Source organism: Anser brachyrhynchus (genome assembly GCF_964034855.1).
Source record: "Anser brachyrhynchus genome assembly, chromosome: 9".
Taxonomy (NCBI): Eukaryota; Metazoa; Chordata; class Aves; order Anseriformes; family Anatidae; genus Anser; species Anser brachyrhynchus.
This window is the reverse complement of record NC_137703.1, coordinates 515,595-537,043: the sequence shown is the minus strand read 5'-3', so window position 1 is coordinate 537,043 and position 21,449 is coordinate 515,595. Positions and strand designations below refer to the sequence as shown.

The window sequence follows — 21,449 nt, the reverse complement described above, 5'->3', positions numbered from 1 at the left end:
CCGAAGCCGGGGTTGCCGCGACGCGGCACCGAGCGCCCCGCTTCCTCGCGGGCGGCACCTCCTGCCGGCCCGCGGCTGTGCCCGGGGAGCAGCTCGAGAGGTAACGGAGAGCCCGCTCCGAGCGCCACCCGTGCGCTGCGAGGGCGGCGGACGTCGGAGCTGCGGGACCGAAAAGGCTCCCGGGCTGGCCCCGAGGCGTGACGCCGCGGGAGAAGGGGGCACGGCCCGGGCCCCGAACGCACCTGGTGGCCAGCAAACCCTCCCAGCTGGGGTTTGGGCGCTGGACGACACAGCGTAAAACCCGTTAGCGCCTTTCCCCTGCATACTTTGACTTTTGTTTGCGACCTTTAAAAAACAGACAACAAAAAACCAAAAAGACTTGAAAAAAGCAAAGGGGAAAAAGAGAATTGGAAGAAAAATAAAGTCACGAGTAAAGAGACTAGCATCATTGCTGCTGCAGTACCTGGAAATGCATTATATTGGTGCATTATTTTTGATTGTGGTGGCACGGCCTTGTTATTTCAAACATTCCTCCCTTGTAACAGAAGAACAGAACTACTTTTATTATTAAATGCTCTTTATTTTTTATCTACATCCCATAATTGCATAAAGATCATGTCTTTTTAAATATAATAAAGCTATTAAGTAGGTAAACCGCATCGCCTTCCCTCCTTATACCCAACAGAATGCTTCTGATTTTTATTTTTTTTGATATGCTTTACGAACATGAGCACATTTCTGGCTTGAACAGCAACAGAACTGGCTGTTGTGATATTACTTGTTTACAATTTCGCATGTGCACAAATCTTTCAGAAAGCTTTTAAAAATGAATGCGTGCAGGAAATCTGTAAACTTCTGCATCATCAGTCATTTCCTGAAACTTTTTATTATGTCCAATATATATTAGATTTTGCATGAAGTTTTTATTAACAGCACATTGGAGTTCCATGAAGTTTTAGAGACCCAGTTCTAAGTCTTCCAGTTCCTGAAGGAGAGCAGTTTCTTTCTGAATCTTCTCCAGCTAGAATAAAAAAGCACAAGGTAACACAGCTTATTATATGGGAAATCAAAAAAGCTGTATTTATGAAGGTAAAACTAAGTTATGTATAACTCCGCTCTGCAGCGGAATGAGAGATTAAAATAAACCTTAAAATCACTGGAAACTGGGTTAGATGATGAAACAGACAAAGAAACAAACACTGTCACATCCTGCCTGTACAGCCTCACTGCCCATCTGATGGAAGGTGTCACCTAGCTGGGAGAGCGGCAGACAGGAGAGGCTGCCACAGACAACACACTTCGTCATCTGAGCATTTACATTGCAGCGTGTTCTTCAGTAATGCACTCAGTCCGAGACTACCCCAAGCACTGACTGCTGTTCTTCATCTTCTTGCTATCTCTGCCCCAATCTCACATTGCCCTTCTTTCCCATTGTCCTGCCGCAATCTAACATCTCCAAAATATGACATAATCCTTGCCATATAAACCAGGAAACTAATGGCCATCACCACTAGGCAACTTCTGAGTTAGCCAGTAGAGCTAGAAGTATAGCAACAAACGCACACCTGGTGCCTTATCCCATGGTATCATCCCTTACATCTACAGTATTTAGTTCAAAGAAAGCCTGACTCCATGCTTGAGCCAAGGGGTACTGCAGGCTGAAGCGATCCCATGTGCAAGAAGCGCACAGGGATATCAGAGGGGGCAGCATAGGAGAGTTCTCACACTTGTTTGGCCACTGTACATTGGCATCATTTGGTCAGTGTTAGTACTCATTTCCACATGACACACAGGAGTGGTGGTAATAGCAAACATGGCCACATGATGAATCAAATGGGTCATTTGATGGGGGTACAGCAACAGAGGTGGGGACACCAACTAAACAAACATCAGGTTTGCTCTCCGTGCGTTTTGTTGAATGCTTGCTGCTAGGAACTGTCTCTGATTTTGAAATTGAAAGGATGCATCACATCAAAATCTTACAAAACGTAAGCATAATCATCACAAAGCAACACACACCAAACACAGGGGTAAAAATCCAACTCAAGCAAGCTACCCAAATCTTAACAGTACCTGATTCTTCTCTAGCTGTTTGCCAGCAGCTGCTTGTTCTTTTAGCTGCTCAATTGCCTTTAGTTTCTGTGAAAATAAATATGTATATAGGTGAACCAAGAACAGAAAAAACAGTCTTAAAAGTTCCTGCACTTGCAATTGCTAAATTTACCAGGAGGCAGTTCTCAATGTGGAAGGGACATTTTCTTTAAGCATCTCCAGATGCTCAATCCAGAATTCCCCACCAATAAAAGAGATTCTTTTTTTTTTCCAAGAACGAGACAACCTAGAGAACAGGAATGCTTAGTTTCTGAAACCAGAACACCATGCATCATCTGACTGAAGGGCCAAATCCATTTCAGAAATGACACCTACAGCATCGGTATCCCTCTTCACCACATATTTTCCTTTGAGGCCCAGGACGTAACAGAGGACCATGAATAGCAGGAGGTGGCGAAAAGGAAAAAAAGCCCTGATGGATTTTGCAGGAATGGGGAAGATTCTCTAGCCTTAATTGAGCAAATTCCATTCTAAAATTATTTAAATCCAAGAACTTATGAAATTGGCAGTAAACTTTGCACTCATACCACTTAGAGGTTAGGAAGAAACTCAAGCCACATATCACTGCTCCCTTCTCAGATTCAAGATTTAACAATGTTCAAAAGCTCGCTCTCTCTCCCTCAAAAAACACAAAACCAAAACAAAACAGCCTTAAGATTAGGGAAAGTAGATTTGTCTTGCTTAGAATCAAGGCATGTTCCCAGATCATCTTGGGCTGGTGAAAGCAGCAAGAGCAAGAAACTCCCACAGCTGCCTTTATAAGCGTAAAGGCATTTCAGCTATACTCAGTTGTGAGGATTCAAAATCCTCAGTTGTGAGGATTTTGTCGCACATCCAACAGTATTCAAAATCGCAGGCTGGAATGCATTTCCATGCACCTTTCAGTGGCTTCTATGCTGTCTAGACTGAGAAGATCTTTAGGAGTCTTGGCAAGTGATGACTTCTACTATTTTAGTAAATGAAAAAGCCAAGGAAGTTGGTTTACAAATTCAGGAAATTACGATCTAAGTAAAAGCTACCCTGTTGAGCTCAGGTCATCTTACAGTCAGACTAGACTTTAAAAAACATCTCTTAGAAAAATCTGATGTTCATTTAAGAAATCCCCTTGCCTTTTTTAAGTTCTTTATCTTCTTATCAATTTCAGGATCTCCTGATGTCACAGCAGGCACAGCACTCCGTGGTGTGCTCTGGGATGCTGAGGACTGCGTAGGTTCCTGGTTGCCATCAGCTTTGGCCTCCTGTAAGCAGATTTAAAAAATAATAAATAAATCACATTATCTACAGGAAATACCTTAGATTACAGCAGGCCTGAAAAATCTTTTTCATCATTTGAATTGCTCCATTTAATATTTCTTCCTCCTCTGATTTGCTCATATTCTCTAAAATTTGTATATGACTTGCTATGCTATTTTGTATTACCTATTATATAGATAACGGTTTTCCTTGGAATGCCACTCACCTTGTTTCTTCTTTAATTTCTACTTCATGAAGACACCAACCATACATAGCATGGGAAAACACCAGTAAGGATGACATGACAGACATATACACAAATATTTTGTAAAGGAGACTGGCAGGTCATCATCTCTTCAAGACAAAGAAAAGGCTCAAAGACAGTGTAATAAATTCAGAAACCTAAGCTCTTATTTTAATAAATTATTACTTCAGAAGTCTGTAAAATTTGGAGTGCTAATACCAAAAGCTGATTTTTATCTGCTTAGGTGAAGAACAGCAAAGAAATGAAACAGAAGAACAAGCTCTCTTTGGTCTGCCCTGGTAACACCCCTCAGCCCTGACCTGCAGAGCAAGCCCATTCTCACTTCCTACCCAAGTCTGGAAAGAACCTTGCAGATTCACCTTGCAGGTGAAAAGGCAGAATTGCATATTGACATTCATTTCATCTAACACCTGCAGCAACTAACCACAGCTGTTATTTTTAAGTATGACTAAGGCAGATGCGAAAGGATAATTAACACATCTACCACCCTCCCCAGAAGTGAGCACATGCAAAATCTGTGGGGATGGCTTTCAGTAAAACTAATGTCGCTGCTCTGAGACTGATCACTGGCATTGTGAAAATTAGTTTAACATTATCCTTGAAAGAATTACTTTTGCAGTACCTGTTTAGCAGCTTTCTTTGCTTCATGTTTCTTTTGATTTTTGAGAGCTGTTTTAGAGAGTGGCTTTTCACTGCTTCCTGACTGTGGTTTCATGTTCTGAGGTGGCTCATCCTCATGCTGCAGGACAGGCAAAATTAAGTTTTGAAACCTCTATTCCATATTAGTACAAAGAAGGAAAAAAACACTTCCAAATTTATTTAAGACAACACCATAGACAAAGGTGAACTGCGATAGAAAAAAAAGTACATGCCCTTTCTCCTAGTGGAAGGCTTGTGGTGAAAATGAGTTTAAACTCCTCCATTCTCAAGTTTTCCCTTTTAGGTGGTACTGTCTTATATTTCCTGAATATTTTACATATGTCCAGCAAAAAAGCAAAATCATCATGTTTTATGGAGGTGGTGGAGGAGCGGAAATCAAACAGGAATAGAACAGCTTGGCGTTTTGCTTTTGCTGAGAACTTTTTAATCAAGCTCCCTGTGACAAGAAAGAAAAAACAACTGGGTTGTTTTACAGTTGTTGTTTTGGTTAGTGGAAAGAGGAAGTTCTTTAGCCCCCCCTCCCCACCTCCTCAATTAACAGTTAACACATATGACAAGTTGGGAGCAGAGAGCAGGCTGGTAAGGTGGGACCTATCCTAACTCAAGTACCAAGTTCCACTGTAAACTAAATTTATAGTTTATTGTTCTTGTGCATGTTGTAGAGAACGGTTTTAAAAGTCTGCAAACCACCTTGAGAAAGAACAGTGTTTGGATGAAAGAAAACTCTGTTCCTAGCACAAACTCTTGCAAACAGTGAGCAAATAATTGGTCAAAGAGGACTGTTAAGAAAACCTCTCAAGAAAAATGTAATACTCCTGTCACTCTGGTTACTCTTCTAGTGTCCCTTATAAAAAAATATACGCATATTTGAGACCAAGCTTCAAAGACAGGCAAAACAATGAAACAAATCAATTAAGTACATATATGGCAGTCTACTTACAAGCTTGGAACTTGTCACAGGTTTGTTTCTCAAGGCCGGAGGTCTGTATGCCTGGGCAGGTTTTGGCTCAGCGCTTGGCAATTCACTTGGAACTGCTTGGTACTTCACTGCTTTCACTGGGAACACTCCATCCAGAAATGGCTGCCAGAAAACTTGCCACATTTCTTCATTTGATGGAACTTCATAGTTGTGTAAAAGAGAGCCAGTGTAGTGCCATATCTTGTAGCCATTACTGACTCGTAGCCTGGGAGCACAGGTAGCGGTTACAATGTGCTCCCCATCAGGACACCAAGCAAAGTATGTGGAATCCGAGGCTACTGGTTTGGAAACGAGTTTGTAGTTTTTAACGTCCCACACTTCCATCTGTCCCCTGAGATTTCCAAATCCTGCTAGTACTAGGATGTGTCCGTGGGGGCTGTAGTAAGCAGCATTGCGAGGACCGGTTCCAAAATCAAACACAGGGTCACATTTCAGATTAAAAACTGTTGCTTTGGCAGGCATAAAACCATACACAGCACAAAACTCGACAGAATTGGGGTTCCAAACAACATCATAAATAGGACCATTTTTAGCTAAAGGAAAAGGAAAACATGCAGCCATTGTTACGAGATTATACTATTTCACTTGCACCGAAAAGATACCAATGATTCTTAACTCCACGCTTTGCTAAAATCCTATAATCTAATTATTGACTGAAAATGAATTCTGCTAACAATTACAGTAGAAACAAACAATTGTCTCATAATTTTAGTTAAGGTTTGCAACAATAACTGTAGCCAGTCCAAATTACCTCTCTGGGGTCAGCATCAGCACTTTAAGCATATGTTTTCATGTAAAAAAAATCCTTTATCTTTTTTCCTCGTTATTCAAGAATGGTATCTCAGGACCATCTCAAACTGTCCCACTGGAAACCTGCAAAAACAGGAATTTTATACCAGCTGGATACTAGTTCCTCTTCTACTCTATAAAATAGCTCAGCTTTGTAGAGCTAAAAATGTTGATTTAAGTTACCTTTGTACCATGCTCGTGCATGGTATTTTTTAAGACAGATTTTGAAGTGGGAGAGGACAAAAAATGGCTTCACGCGTACTGACTAAAACTTGATATTATTGGAAGCTATTCTGGGGGGTAGAGCATTAGGAGATACTGAAAAAATGGTGGATTAGTGATCTCAATTCATGTAAGATACAGAAGAATGAATAAGACCCATAGGTCATTATAACACTTCATAATCTGATTACCTTTACGTACGTTTCAGGTAAGTGCCAAGTGCATTAATTCTTAATTCTTAACTTCGAACATTGCCTCAAAATACCAAACTGAATTGAACCGTTTATTGTTATTCTAAATCCTCAGTATCTTCAGGAACCTCAGTATCTTTCAGCTGTGCAATCACACTGCGTGCCTTCCCTCTTAAATCTTTTTAGATAACGTTACCCAAATGCAATTGCAGAGATAGAGGTCTGAAAGAAAATTATGTTCCTACAAATTTCATGACAGTAAGCAGCTGAAGAGATTATGGCAGCTTTATATGGGCTTCAACAGCTAAGGCAAAGGATGTAGGACATATTAATCAAAACTGAACACCCCCCCCCCCCCATGCTTCTGTGAAAAAAAGCTTCAAAACTGGACCTCAAAAGCAACCAGATGATTCAAATCATAAAATCATTCAGGTTGGAAAAGACTTCTAAGATCCATAGGAAATGAGGCAGCACTCACTCCAAGTGCTCAGTATTTGCTTTCCTTAGGAAAGAAAAAAAAAGCTTTACCCTTTATCCCCCTTGAAAATGAGAAGCTGAATTAAATTAGAATTCATGACAGACCTCTTGTTAAATAAAGATGCATTTGAAGTAAGTAACTTCAAAGGTCAAAGAAGGTTTTAATAAGCATGGAATTTAAGAACTAGCATTCTTAATGCAGTAAACTGCCCCCAGAGAGATTCTAGACACTGAATTATAACTGATTATTTTTCCCTCCAGTCAAGTTAGCAACAAAGAGAAACAGGGCATAGTACTTGCAACCACAAGTTTTACTACAGAAGGCAAGCTGGCGATGTTACCCTGATCAATGCTAGTATTGAAAGGAACATAGTCACAATCTCTCTTCCAAAGTCACTTAGGTATTACTTGTTTACATCATCACATCCCCAGTGTTTTGAAATCTTCACAACAAACTAGCTTCTTTATAATCCCAAACAAGACAAGTATTTAACATAACAGCAAAAACTTAAGATAATGGAAAAAATACTACCCAGAGGAAATTTATGAAGATTTCAGTACAAACAAGACACTGAAAATGAGTGCTTGCTCCTTCCAGATGGGCATTACTGACAGTATCAATCACATGCCTAACACTGCACGTAGGATTGTTCCATTTGGTAAAATACTTTCCTGCCTATTTCGGATCCTCAAACATTAAGCTGCCTCTGTTGTCCAGGTCCTTCCTCAGAAAGAAAACACAGTTCCCTTCCTGTGCATTCTCACAAGTAGATTATTTAAACATACTGCGGGTTAAAAGAAGGCTTTTTAAATAATATTGCTTTTTAAAGAACACTTCATTTTTGTAAAGAATACTACTTTACACTGACAAAAAACACCATCAGACATAAAGGAAAAGCTGGTGAAGCAGCAATTCCCACTACTGAGAGCTCTAATACAATGAAAAATTCCCAAGAGCTACTTACGTAGTTGTACGACCGCACTTTCTCCATTTGTTGCAATGTAGTGCAGAGTTTGCTCTCCATAGTATGAAGCACCTGTTTTATCAACTTCTGTACTAGCTATGACTAGTACAGCTGTGGCTAATAGAATAGACAGTTATTTCAATACAATTACTAAAAATAACAAGCTTTTTCACTAACTACCATGCACAAAGAGACATTAACTTGATAATGAACTTTACAATCAGTTGCACGCATACCGCTGATTTTATCATTCTTATCATAATTATCATTTTTATCATTCTATTCTTTGATGAACTTTTCATAAACCCAAACAAAACTGTTATTTTCCTTTCTCAAATTAAGAGTACAAGCCAAGGCTATTCATTTACTATTGGATTATAAGAAAGTGAACAAACTTTTGCAGCCATAAAAAGATGTTCAGTAGCAGCAACAGCGTCTAATGCTTTTCATGTAAGGCAAAAAACAAGCATCCCCATCAGTCCTTGAATAAAATGTATCATCAACAGCTTTTGTATGTACGTCTATTTTATGCAATCACACAGAAACCGCACGTGGGCTATGTAATACCTTCCCTGTATTCCAGACAACATGGGTTGAACTAAAGAACTTTTTTTTTTTTTAATATTATTCAGCTTGTTGCTCACAAACAGCAAAGCATGCAGAGGACTGTGCAAGTCATCTCAATCATGATTACATCTGTTTATACAATTTTACAGAACAGTTTACACTCTGAGATAATCTCACGTTTACAGTTTAAATATGTTACCACAGAACACAAAATTAAATTTGAATTTGTTATTCAATTGCAAAATTTTCCAACACATAAAATACTCTGGATTATGATATAAAAAAATAATCATGGAAGTCAACATGGGAAAATTATGAGCTCTTCAGGGTACTGGGAATTGTAACCTTAACACTGCATTAGCACTAATGGCTATCTTTGGTATTCATCTGCATATGCAAATAAAATGTAAAACCCACACAGTAAACAAAGTAATTAAATCACAAATGAACGGAATGCCAGGTTTAAATATAGAGCTGCTATACCTTTTTTGTTCCATAGCATTGTCACCTTGTCGGCTTTAAAGAAACTTTTATTGGCTAGTGCAGACTGAGGGCCACCGAAGTTGGGATACTGATAGAGTCTAACAAACGACGGTGCACCTTTACTGCCTGGAACATACACAGCAACCTAAAACAAAGTCATGAGATTTTATTGCAGACTATATTCTTGGTAGCACGTAGTCTTGGTCTATTTATTACTCATACACTGTACTAAAATTGCAGTATTTTTTGAAGAAAACCAAAAAAAAGTTGGAAAAACATCAGAAGTACCTTGGTTGGCTGTGCTCCTGGAGATAACACAAAATCATTAACCTTTTGCAAATGCAGTTTATTTGCAATAGTGTCTGCAAAAAAGAAGTCACAGATGTGATGACATTAATGACAAAACATCAGCCTGGATTACTCAGCTATACCTTCTCATGAGTCTGTATCATGGATAACAAAGAGAAGTATATGTAACAACAAAGGATTTATTCCACTAGGCAAACTAACTTCCGATTTCAATAAACTAGAGGTCTGACTAGACCTGTTTTCTTTATTGACGTCTCCCTCTACTGAATCCAAATATTCCACCAATAGTAGTGAAATTCTTTGAGGGAAAGAAAAAATACCCGTAGCTTCACAGCCTCAGTTTTGCCATCAATATCAGTTTTCTAACGAGCCACTTTCAAATAGTTCATCGACAAAATACACACAACACAAAGAAGTAATCATTGATAACATTCTCTACTGAGAATTTCCTCTCAATTTTCTACTCTCTATTTCCTGAATCTCATTAAATGTAAAAATACAAAACCAAGCCTTTTTATCTGAAAATGTGTTTCATAGTAGGTATTAAAAAGATAAACTAAAGAAAAAGGAAAACATACTTCATTAAAATGTAGTGATTTTGATTTTCCAGAATTAAAATAGAATGCAGACAATACTTCAAATAAAAAACAAGCAACAGAAGAAATGAGAGGGAAAAGTGGAAAGTGAAAAAAACAGAAGATGCCTCCACAGAACATAATTAAACTATCTTATAGAAACTTTTCCTTACTGAAGTTGTTGTTTTCAAAGAAGTGCACTTCATTGTTTACATTCCTGGCACAAATGCTTTCATCATCTGCCCAGCAGGGACACCTACATTTAAAGAAAAAAAATTAGGAACAATGAGCATTGTTCATCTTTAGCAGTCCAGCATTTTTTCCTCCTATTTTACATCTAAATAAGCTCAATCACAATATATTTCAGATGGACAAGTGACACTTGCCATCTGAAAAATATACAATTTACCTTGTAAAAAATATACAGCTCAACTTATGATTATCACCTGCCCAGCTTTCTTTTTCTGATGCCAAATGATAGGGGATCTACACTAAGAAATACACAACTATAACTGTGTAAGAAGTACTAACAAGCACAGTTACTTACTTTCAGCTAGTAGCAGGAAACATTTTGAAAGCCAACACCGCACCAAAAGCTCCACTTACCAGCACGAGAACTTGGAAGCCACATTTCTTTGCAAACATTAAGCACCGGGAAAAGTTACTTACCAGTTCTGCATCTTTTTCTGGATGAAAGACTTCAAACACTTCCCAGTTTTCACATCATAAAGTTGCAGGTTGGGCACCCCTGCTGTGCCATCTTTAGCAGCTGCAACAAAAACATGTATTAAAGTGGTGATCTCTTGGGATTAAATCTGCTTCACCACGACAACATTCCACCTCATGATTCTACAAGCATCTAAACACGCATAAACTTCTTAGAGGAAGCATCCCACTCCCTAACAGACTACTAGGTTTTTAATTGCTTTACCTATTAACGTAAGTCTTCTTGCAGTCTGTCAGTGTGCAGAAAGAACTAACATTTGGAAGCATGGGGTTTCTACTCCCATTGCAAGACTATGGCTACCAACGCTAGGACAGCTTTTTAAATGCATGTTTGTGTTGTTTTTTGTTTGTTAGTTTTTAAATCAAAATCAAATATGCTCTCTTGGCAAAAAATGGAAGGTATATTCTCCACTATTACACTGTGTTCTCACAAGAATCCAACACATTTTGTCCAACACGTTAATAGTCACAGCTGTATCTATAAGCCATATAAAACAGCTCTGCTTGTTTTAAACTTTTTTTTTTTTTTTTAACTCATTCCAGATTACAGCTACAACCTGCCTGTTACTACCAACAATTAGAAAACCACCTCCTAACAGTTCTCTAACAGTCCACAGCTGGCATCAGTTCTGCCACTAGTACCACCTCACCTTATCCTACAGCCTGTCCCAGACCACTTCCCACAAGCCTAGCTCATGGCCAGCTCCTCCTATCGCAGGAAGCATTTACACCATGCACTTTAGACACGTAATTCGTTAAGACCGAGAATATCTAAACTAGGAACATCAACTCCACACAGAGGCAGAGGAGAGAATAAATCCCTCTGGACAAAGGAGAACACTTACGTTAGCTGTGCCCAGCAGAGGACATGACTCCTGAGACAGCTTATGATTGCCTTTGTCTATACACAAACACAAGCTGCTTGAACGGCGTGTTACTGAAACATACTCTGCACTAAGAGCAGTTTGCATTTTTTGGGAACATGCCATTTACTTAACAGACCAATAGCTGGTACATGCACCGATTTACTGTTGGTAAGAAACGGTCAATACCAGAAGCTTTCAGAAGATGCTGTCCCTCCCTCCCCCACTATATATTTGATTAACCACAAGCTTTTTGTGTACACTTTCCACGCTGCTCTTTTAGGCAGTGAACATGCTACAGTGGCAAATCAGGTAAAAGAAAGTCTGCAAACAAAATTAAAATATGCACATACCCTGCATACTTTTATAGTGGGTAAAATACTCACTTGTATAGGCCTGCCATGTTGCTAGAACGTTATTCTTTGGTGAGAATTCAAGGCAAACTACTTTTGGAAGATCAAAGGAAGGCAGTAATTCAGCACTGGTAACATTAAAAATATTCACTCTGGAACCAAAAAATGATATTGTCAATAAAACATGCTTACAACAGTTAATTAACTGCCAAGGTAACTTTTCACGTATTTGACTCTCCTAGATCTGTTCCAGATTTGGCTGAAGAGCTGATTTTTCCTCTCGCTTTTACCAAATTTTTGAAAGAACGCATTTTAAGACCAGATATCCAAGCACAACAGAAACTGGCTCCATGTAACACTGGTCAAAACATATCACATATTTTGATCTGCCACATTGTGGCTCTGAGTCGGAGACCAGGTATACTCTGTCCATGGAGAGTCCATCCGTGCTTCCAGTGTTAAAGTTGAAAAAAGGCCAACAAAGATCTAACTGAATTAAAACATGCATTTGGACCACATATTTTAAAGGTCTTTTTAAAGGTCTCAAGGGAGGTATCAGGAAACAGGAACAAAAACCCCAACTAAGTCATATCAAGATTCCACAGAAATGGGAGCATTATAAATATGAGAAAAACTAATTTTTTCATCAACTATTCAGAAAACAAAGCCATTACTGCAAACAACATACAAATTAAATTGCACTTAAGGCACGTGCAAGTGCTTTCATTAATAGCAATAGCCTTCACACACATAAGGTAAGCGTAACATAACTGACTCAATTTACTTTATACAAATTAAATGATTAGGATCATAAAATGAACCAACTTTTCTCCATTGCACCAGGCAAAGAGGGAACCGTCCTTGCTAAAAGTAACAGCTTTGCAATTTTTTCCAGAGTCCCTAGAGAAATAAGAAATGCACATTAGTATTAAAACGCACTGCATAAGGTATCAAAAAAAAGTAAAAGAAACTCAAGTTTCTTCCTGCAGCCCTTCGTAACAGAGCGATCTACTCTGCAACTGGAGAGCTGCAGTAGGCGATCTCTGAAGGTCCCTTCCAATTCCGCTATTCTAACTGTTCAGTGATTACTGTTTGGGCAATTAGATGTCAGGCAAGGGTAAAGGCTTCAAAGCCACTGAGGTTCACTGAACAATAAGGAAAAAAAACACATTTTTTTCATACATTTTTCAATTTTAGTCTGCATTTACTTCTCAGAAGAAAATCTGAAAGACAGAAACCAGTCCAGATTTGGACTCAATGGCCCTGGTGGGTCCCTTCCTCCAACTTAGAGTATTTCTTCTGTACGAAAGGTCACAAATTGTTGGAACAGCAGTACCTTTGAAATGCCGTACTCTCTGTGAAAGCAGGTGGCCCATTCACCATGTAAAGCCCTTCAGATCCTCTCACTGGAAAAGTAAACAAAAGTATACTCATTTCAACTTCAGAAAACTGCCCGAACAAAAACCGTAATCTAGTTTGTGACCCCTGAAACCCGTAAGTACTTTTTCCTCTTCTTGCAGTTTAAAGTTAGCAAAAATGAAGGTTGTAAAGGGACATTCGGAATATCAGATGCTGACCTGGCTTCATCCAGGGTAACTGCAGGATTAAAAAAAAAATAACAGGGACCAGACCGAAGTCAGACGCCCGCAGCGCGACCGGCGCCATGGCAAAGAAGGGAACAGACGCTGAGTGCCGGGGCAGGGGGAGGCAAAGCTGGGTGTGTCGGATGGAGTCAGAGGCAGGGCCCCCCACTCTCGATACGGGACAGAACGATAAAGTACAAGGTTGTTCAGATGAACAGGGATTAACAAAAATAAGAAGTTCTTCACCGTCTCCAGCAAGTGTCTGAACTACTGTACGTTAAATGCTTCTCACAAAAAGTCCAAACGTTTCAGGCAGTCCGTAGGTGAGATCCTACTCATTTCAGTAAAAGTTCCTCATGTGGATGATTTACAGGTGAAGTCCAAAAAGGTACAAGATTCAATCTCATGATGCTGATCAAAGCAACTGATCTATGGCATGCTTCATAATCAAACCTGACTTCTGCATTCCTACAGCAGCAGCAGACAGTAGCTTTTAATGTAAGGCTTTTAGATCAGAAACGATCAAAGCTAAAAAAAAAAAAAAATATCTCTACGTATACACCAAAAAGGTACAGCACTTCTGTCTTAAAAGCTAAGGCTTACAGCCTGTGTAAAATGTTGATGTTTGAACAAATTATGGATGAAAGCTGAGGTGAAAAACGTTTTCCTCACCAACAGAACTCCAGATACCAACCCTCACAGCAGCTCCAGCACAGCCGCAGACGCTGCCGCCGGGTTATCTCAGCGAGCACCAGGTCCGGCGGCACGCAGGGGCCTGCCCAGAAACCTCCAGTGCTCCCGCTCGGCCTCCCGAGCTCGTACTGAGCCACGCCACGGGGTCCTCACGCAGCTATAGCAGCGCAGCGCTGGGAGCCGGTGCTGCCTGCAGCCGCCCCCCTCACACCGCTCCCCAGAGCTGCTCCTTTACTTGCTGCGCATCCCCATGCATCCCTCTCCCAGCACCTCGGAAATGCTCAAGATGAGAACGTTTTAATCACGAGAGCATTAGTTTGGCCAAACCACTGCACGGATAGATTGCACGTCCTCGTGTGCCCCAAAGGGGTGCGTTCCAGCACTCTGAGCACTCTGCTGGAGCCTACTGCCCAGCTCCCGCACCAGGCTCCAAAGAGAAACCAGGACCTGACCTTACAGCAGATCGCGGGCAGCACCGCGCAGCCAGGACCAGCCTGAACAACTGTAGCCCCCGGTACCCCAAGACAACGGGCCCTGCTTTTAAAGCTTCGCAACGGAGGAAGGCAGAAGCCGCTACCCCTCCCGCTACAGGCGGCTTTAACGAATTAAAGGAGAGAAAGGCACGGACGGGGGCCACGAGGAGGCCCGTGACGGCTCCGCAGGGGCAGCAGCGGCACCGCGCCCCGCCCCGCGGCTCTCCGGCAGCCCGCAGGGCCCGCAGCCCCCCCAGGCCCGGCCCGGCCCGGCCCGGCCCGGCCCAGCCCAGCCCGGCCCGTTCCGTTCCCTCCGCCGGGGGCGGCCGAGCCGAGGGAGCCGCGGGCCGGGAAGCGAGGCCTGGAAGGGGGGGGGGGGGAGCGGCCGGGAGCACGGGGCGGGCGCACGAGGGCAGCTCCCGGCGGGCGGCCGCGGCCCAAGGGCCCGGCCGCGGAGCGACGAGGGCGCGGCCCGGCGGCACAGCGGGACCCGGCCCCGCTCCCGGCCCCGCCGCCCCCGTCCCGCAGGCCCCGGCCCAGCGCCCACCTGCCAGCAGCGGCGCGGGCGGCGCCATCTTGGCGCGAGGGCCGGGCGTGCTTCCGCTTCCGGGCGAGCGGCGGCGCGGCGGCCGCAGGGAGCTCCACGTCGCGCGGCGCGGGGGGGGCGCCGCCGGGCACGTGACGCCGAGGGAGCGCTTCCGCCCGCCGCGGCGCGCGCGGCCCCGGAAGCGCCGGAGGCGGACGCGCGGGTTGGCGGCGGGCGCCGTCCCGCGTCACGTGGCGGGGGCGCGCTTCCGGCGGGCGGCGCCGCGCGGTGCTGACGCTGGCAGCGGGGCGCAGCGAGCGGAGCGCAGCGCAGCGGAGCCGGCCCGGCCCGGCGCGGCCGCACCATGGTGGCCAAGCAGCGCATCCGCATGGCCAACGAGAAGCACAGCAAGAACATCACCCAGCGCGGCAACGTCGCCAAGACCTCGGTGCGCGGGGACCGGCGGGGCGGGGACGGGCCGGGGGCCGGGGCTGGGCTGAGGGCCGGGCCGGGGCCGGGGCCGGGGCAGGGGGCTGGGGGCTGGGGCCGTTGAGGGCCGTCCCGTGCCGTCCGCTCCGGGCGCCGGGCGCGGGCCGGCCCTGACGCGCTGCGCGCTGCCCGCAGAGGACGGCCCCGGAGGAGAAGGCGTCGGTCGGGCCGTGGCTGCTGGCGCTGTTCATCTTCGTGGTGTGCGGATCAGGTGAGCCCCCCGGCCCCGCCGCCCGGCCCCGCCGCCCCCCGCAGGCGGCCCCGCGGCCCGCTGAGCGCAGCCGCCCGCCCGTCTGCTCTCTTGCAGCCATCTTCCAGATCATCCAGAGCATCAGGATGGGCATGTGAAGGCGCCTGCCGCCGCCACCGCGGCCCCCCGAGGACCGCGACGGACTGTGCCCCGCGCCCGGCCGGCCCCGGCCCCCCCGCAGCCGCTGAGGGACGACGCCCGGCGCCGGCCATGCCTCATTCCAGGTCCCCTCACAAGTCATTCCGAGTTTTCTAGTCCGTGCCACAGTGCCTTGAAAAGCACCACATGTATAAAGCAATAAAATTCTATTGTTGATCTACAATCGTGGACGTACTTATTCAGCAGAGCTTACTTTCGTGTTCTGTGTGCACCTGCTAACCTGTATGCAATGTAGAGACCTGGGATCCGGCACCTGTTGTACACGCCGGTCTCGAGACCTGTGTAAGCCTCTGTATAGCTGGAAATGCTTTTATTTAAAGTCGGAAGCCGGGATTTCTGTAGTAGCCGGAGTACAGACTTAAAGCATGTTCCTACCGAAGCAGTCGGGCCGCACGGCGTTCTGTTGCTTATCTAAGTGAATCGTCATCTCTGTGTATGTAGACCAGCACTGCAGCATGTGGCAGTGCGCTAGCGCTCAAATGCTTATCGTGACAGAAAACTCTATCCTATACCTCTTGTTCTAATAAATAGAAGATGCTTGTTTGTATAGCTAGTGGGAGTTACTTAACTAGAGGCCAGCGTGACCAAGCAGCAGCTGTTCCTGACATAACCCGATGCTGAGGTTTCACAGACTGTTTATCAGCGAGGGCAAGAGCTACTGAACTTCTCCCGGCGGCAGGCTGTGACTTTGCTGTAAATACTTCTTGGACAACCTTCAACAAGTCGTGGTTTTAAATTTTAAAATGTTGTACGGGGATGTTTCGTGCAGGTACCAGCGACCCTGCCCCTCCTACCCACAGTTCTGCTTTTATGCCTAACATCTGCGGAGCGTGGTGTGTCTTGCGATATATATTCTAATCGTGTTTAAGGTAAATCCTGCTTTCAGCTCTGTTTCCTCTAACGATGGATCCACTGCTAAACTGCTTCCCTGTGGATCGTCACAATTCCTTCTTAGTAACGTTGAAATACCAAACGAAACCCTCCCTGCCTGTATAGAAGAATGTAACTTAAAATCACAATAGAAATGCTGCTATTGATCATACTTTATTGCTGATGGCCTCGGCTCTGCGGCGGCCTCTCAGTGTCTATTGCGGTAAATGAAGGCAGTCTTAAATCGGCCTGCTGTTGCATGCAGTTGCTAAAGGAAAGATTATTTTTTTTCAGGTTTCTTAGAAGACATTTAAAATCTGGTTACATTACTAGTAATAGAAAAAAGTTTCTGTAGAGATGAATTACATGTCTGTTAGCTGTGAAGGAGCAGACCTTTCGCTGGTATGAGTTGTCACGTTTCCATTTGAAGTCATTGGAACTGGTGTAAACCAGCACGGCCCAGACCGTGCCCCAGACTCCAGCCATGTGGCGTAACGTATGCTCCTTGTTCCTGGAAGCTCATATTTTGTAACCGGTGGGGGAGGGGAAGTCTGTATAATCTCTTATTTTAAATAAAGTTCTTCTCAAATGTGAGTTGTGTTAGTTTTGGGGTTGGCAAACTGGTGCCTTACTGGGTGGCGGGGCCGCGTCACGCCAGCCTTAGCTCGGTGACCGTCCCCCCTCGGCGAGGGCAGCCCCTGCGGCAGGTGCTGCGCAAACATCGGGCAGGCGTCGGGGGTCCTGCTTCTGCCCAAAGCCTCGCTCGGGCGGCCTCAGAATGGGCCGTGCTGGCCCCCCACGTGCCCAGAGTTTGATTAAATTTGTAGAGGACTGCTTGCTTTGGTGCAAATGCAGAACGCATCAGCGTTTGTGATGCTTTGCCTATCTAGTAGCTGAGCATGCTCTTTCGAATTCTAGCATCACCAGATTCAGAAAAACAGAAGCATGTTGTTAGCCATGTCTAAATGGGAGGGCGTGCAGTAGCTGCTCTTGCTTGTAAGTACAGCACGAGCAGCAGTCCTTGTCTGAGAGCTGGTGCCAGCGATGACCTCTGTGGGATAATTACGGCTTGGCACGTTGTGCCCTTTGGAAAGTGCCGTTGGATTTAAACCAGTGTGCTGGGGGTTCTCTACATTAAAAACGTCAGAGCCAAGAACAGACCTGGTTACGTGCGGGATGAGGAAGCTCCATGGTTAATGGTTTCTTTAGTGATCAGCTGGCAAAACAAGAGCAAGGACATTTTGCAGGTGACGTGGTATTAAATATTAGGAAGATACAGCTAAAGAGGGCTGCAGCACAGAAAGGCAAGGAAGCCACCTTGCCTTTTGCAGCAATTACTGCTTGCGAGTCCAGCCTCCGTTACTTGCCCGGTTACATTGGGGTGTCCTACACCTGGTGATGCAGGGTAAGCCCTGTACACCCCACAAGCCTGCAAACAAATGCTCAGGGACGATGCTCGTTTGTGAGACCAGCTTTATCACAACGTGTGGTCGGCCATCTGATAGTGGGCCTTCCAGCTTTGAGTAATTTGCCTTTAGAAACAATATTGAGTGGTATTAGTGCTAAGGTAACAAGCAAGCAGACGCTGATACCCTGTTGTCGTTGGTTCCAGGGAACGGGTCTTTATTTCATAACAACTTCGTATTCAGCTAAAAAAACTTGACTCCGTTCCAGCATATAAAGGTGCTAAAAAACTTCCTTCGACCAGCAGACTCTACGTACTTGGGAAGATCCCGCAGTGCGTGACACTACGTGATCTGAAAGGACAAAGCAAACAGCACCCTGCTCTTCCCGGCCCTGTGAGGCCGGTGTTCTCACCAGCCGCAGGGGCGATGTCGCAAGGAAGGCTTGGCGGCGGTGCAGGAGGCACCGGTTATGGGATATCCGAACAAACGGGGGCCCAAGTCTACGGGACCTGACAGGGTGCGCCCAGGGGAGAGGTTCCTGAGGCCTGGAGGGAAGCGATCGTCCCTCTTGTCTTCAGGATGGGCAAGGCAAAGGATCCGGGGAGCTGCAGGCTGGCTGCTCTGCGGGCTGATGGAAGGAAACCTGCTGCAGAGCACGCCCAGGCGCCCTGCGGACACGAGGCAGCGTGGAGCAGCTCTGCTCGGTGAGCGGGCCAGCCGCAGGAGGGGGGAGCGGCGGCACGGCGGGCTGCGGCCGGGCTCTCGGCCTTCCCGAGGCCCCGCGCGGCACCAGGCCGGGGCAGCGGCCGGGCAGAGGGGCCCGGGGGGCAGGGAGCGCGGCAGGGGGCCGGGGAGCCCCAGCCACCCCGCCTCGGCTGCTCCGTGTCCGCAGCACTAAGCACAACCGCCGGGCTCCTTTATTTCGGGGCTCCCCACGGGCCGTACCCACGTCTTCCTCCCATCTCACGGGGCTCCAGCCCCCCCTTCCAGGACCCGGGAAGCGAGTTCCGGGACACGCCGGCCTGCCGGGGCGTCTCGGCCCGGCAAAGCAACCCCCGGGCCCGACGCGGGGACCCAGGGCCCCGGGAGCCGAGCCGGCCGTGCCGCCGGGGCGCTGTGCCGGCACCCGCAGCGCGGCGGCTCCGCGGCAAATCACGCAAAGGCCGCGAGGCTGCACCGCGCCGCCACGCAGCGGGCCCGGCGCCTCCTGCCCGCCCGCGGGTGGCCCCGCCGCTGCCGGTGCCGGTGCCGGTGCCGGTGCCGGTGCCGTACCGCCCGGCCCCGCGGCTCCGAGCCCGCCCGCAGCCCCGCAGCAGCGGAAAGGCCGCCGCAGCCGCCGTGCCCACCGGGCGCTGCCACCCGGGTGCTGCGGAGCCGCCGGCCCGGCCCAGCGGCCGGCCCCGGCACGGCGCCCGCGGTGTGCGGGAGCCGGGCCCACCGGCACCGCCCCTCAGCGCCCAGCGGCGCCCCGGGGGCAGGGCGCGGCGGGGCGGGGCGGGGCCCGCCTCCGGCGGCGATCGCTGCGCCGGGCTCCGGCCGGTGCCGCTCGGGCGCTGCCGCGAGCTCCCGCGGGCGCCCCCGCGGCCCGGGGCCGCCTCTCGCCCGCCGCCCGCCGGGGCCCGGTCCCGGTCCCGGTCCCGGCACGAGGCCCCGCCAGCCCGCAGCCCCCGGCCCCGCCGCGCGGCGCCGCCCCGTGGCCGGCGGCTCCACAGCGCGGCGGCGCCCGCGGGCCCCGGGCCGAGCGCCCCGGGGGTTCCTCCCGAGCGAGGTGCGGGCGCCGAGCAGGCCGCGGGGCGCCCGCACAGCAGCGCCGGCGCTGCCGCTTGCCGCAGTCGTCGCCTCCCGCCTCCGCCTCTCCCCGAGCGCAGGCCTGCCTCCGGCCCCCGCTCCCCCGGCGGCAGCGCCTGCCGCCCCGCCCCGCCGCAGGCCCCTGGCTGCCGGCAGCCCGGTGCAGCCCCGGTGCCGTTAAGGCGTTAAATCGCTCCGACCGGCGGCGAAGAGCCCGCGGAAACGCGCAGGGAGCGGGGCTGCGGCTGGGCCCCGGCCACCGGCGGCCGGAGCTGCGCCCGCAGCCGGGAGCCAGCCGGGCACAGCCGCCCTCCCCGGCGGCAGCAGCGGTGAGCGGGGAAGAGCTGGCCCAGAAGCTGCAGCGAGGCGGCGGAGCTGGGGCCCTGCGGGATGATGTTTCTCCGCTGCTCTGCAGAAAGGAAGCGGAAGACTCAGGGTATTGCTAACACAGGCTGTACAAAAAATAAAAATCACGGTTGTTAACTACGAGAGCAGAAAAATTCCCTTGCATGCTCACGGGAAAAAGAGGAAGGAAAGATGGCTGTACTGGAGACTGGGAGTCAGAACTGCCGCATCCTCAGAGACTGCAGGGACTTGCTTTCCTGTGACATGTTAGTGGTAGAAATGCAATGAGTCTTGTTCCTCCCCAAATTCAAGGGGGGTGACTTACTAGATTGTTGCTTGACTGAAATCTTACCTTAGCCCACAAAATGTGAGCACGTTATTGAAGAGAAAAACTTTTTCAGAAAAGATAGGCTCTCTACAAGCTACATACTTGGCCTGGCTAGCCTGGTACGCTGTCGCACGCCATGCCAGTAGGCAACGTTACTAAGAGCAGGGAAGTTCGCCAGCCTTTAGAGTTCCCTCCTGCTCCTTTCCTCACAGCCACAAGTGCTGCGTAGGGGTGATAAGGGTGCATCCCTTTTCACCAACCTGCTATCCAAGACTTTGTCTAAGCTGTTTCAGAACACAGTGCCTGCCTCCAACCATACCCTGCAGCAACCCGTTCCCAAGTTCACTTTCTGCTACTTCAAAATAAATAAAGAAATAAATGAAAACTTGCTTTTTCTCTTAAGCCAGTCTCCTGCCAGTTTCACTGAGTGCTCCTCCTCCCCATACGTGAGCTTCAGTGAATCCCTGTTTGCACTCACCTCATTCAGCACCTCTGGAGATGCCCTGAACACGTTCTGCTGCCTTAGCACTCAGCTCTCCCCAGCAAGCGTTTCCTCCACATCCTCCATCACTTTTGCAGCTTCTCCTTGCACGTTCTATCACATCCTTTCTGAGATGCCAGGACTAATTCAGAACTGGCAGAAAACTAAGGCTCGTCGCTTTAAGACCTTTTCGCTCTAGCACGCTTTTCGCTGCAGGGGGACACCGTTCTTCCTCTCACCCACGCCAGGCACACCCACAGCCACAGGGTCCGTCTAACCTCTACGCACC

General features: G+C 47.5%; 2 protein-coding genes across 5 annotated transcripts; one reads left to right on the top strand and one right to left on the bottom strand.

The window, feature by feature from the left end:
• Positions 1-559: 559 nt before the first annotated feature.
• On the bottom strand, positions 560-15,204 carry EIF2A (eukaryotic translation initiation factor 2A). 4 transcript variants are annotated; one of them, XM_080604681.1, is made up of 14 exons: positions 15,066-15,204; positions 13,106-13,175; positions 12,595-12,669; positions 11,803-11,921; positions 10,497-10,596; positions 10,001-10,083; positions 9,232-9,305; positions 8,944-9,088; positions 7,894-8,010; positions 5,211-5,782; positions 4,233-4,349; positions 3,222-3,350; positions 2,074-2,139; positions 560-1,021 (listed from the first exon to the last, which is right to left on the bottom strand). In XM_080604681.1, the coding sequence occupies exons 1-14, from the start codon at positions 15,091-15,093 to the stop codon at positions 956-958; spliced, it is 1,761 nt and encodes a 586-aa protein (XP_080460807.1). In that variant the 5' UTR covers positions 15,094-15,204; the 3' UTR covers positions 560-955. The 4 variants fall into 4 exon arrangements, with proteins under 4 accessions (XP_080460807.1, XP_080460808.1, XP_080460806.1 ...); XM_080604682.1 differs by lacking the exon at positions 15,066-15,204 and adding an exon at positions 14,047-14,480; XM_080604680.1 differs by lacking the exon at positions 15,066-15,204 and adding an exon at positions 13,347-14,001.
• A 96-nt stretch (positions 15,205-15,300) lies between these two features.
• On the top strand, positions 15,301-17,406 carry SERP1 (stress associated endoplasmic reticulum protein 1). The gene is made up of 3 exons (XM_080604715.1): positions 15,301-15,492; positions 15,669-15,744; positions 15,841-17,406. Exons 1-3 carry the CDS (start codon positions 15,409-15,411, stop codon positions 15,879-15,881), a joined length of 201 nt encoding a protein of 66 aa, XP_080460841.1. The 5' UTR covers positions 15,301-15,408; the 3' UTR covers positions 15,882-17,406.
• Positions 17,407-21,449: the final 4,043 nt, after the last annotated feature.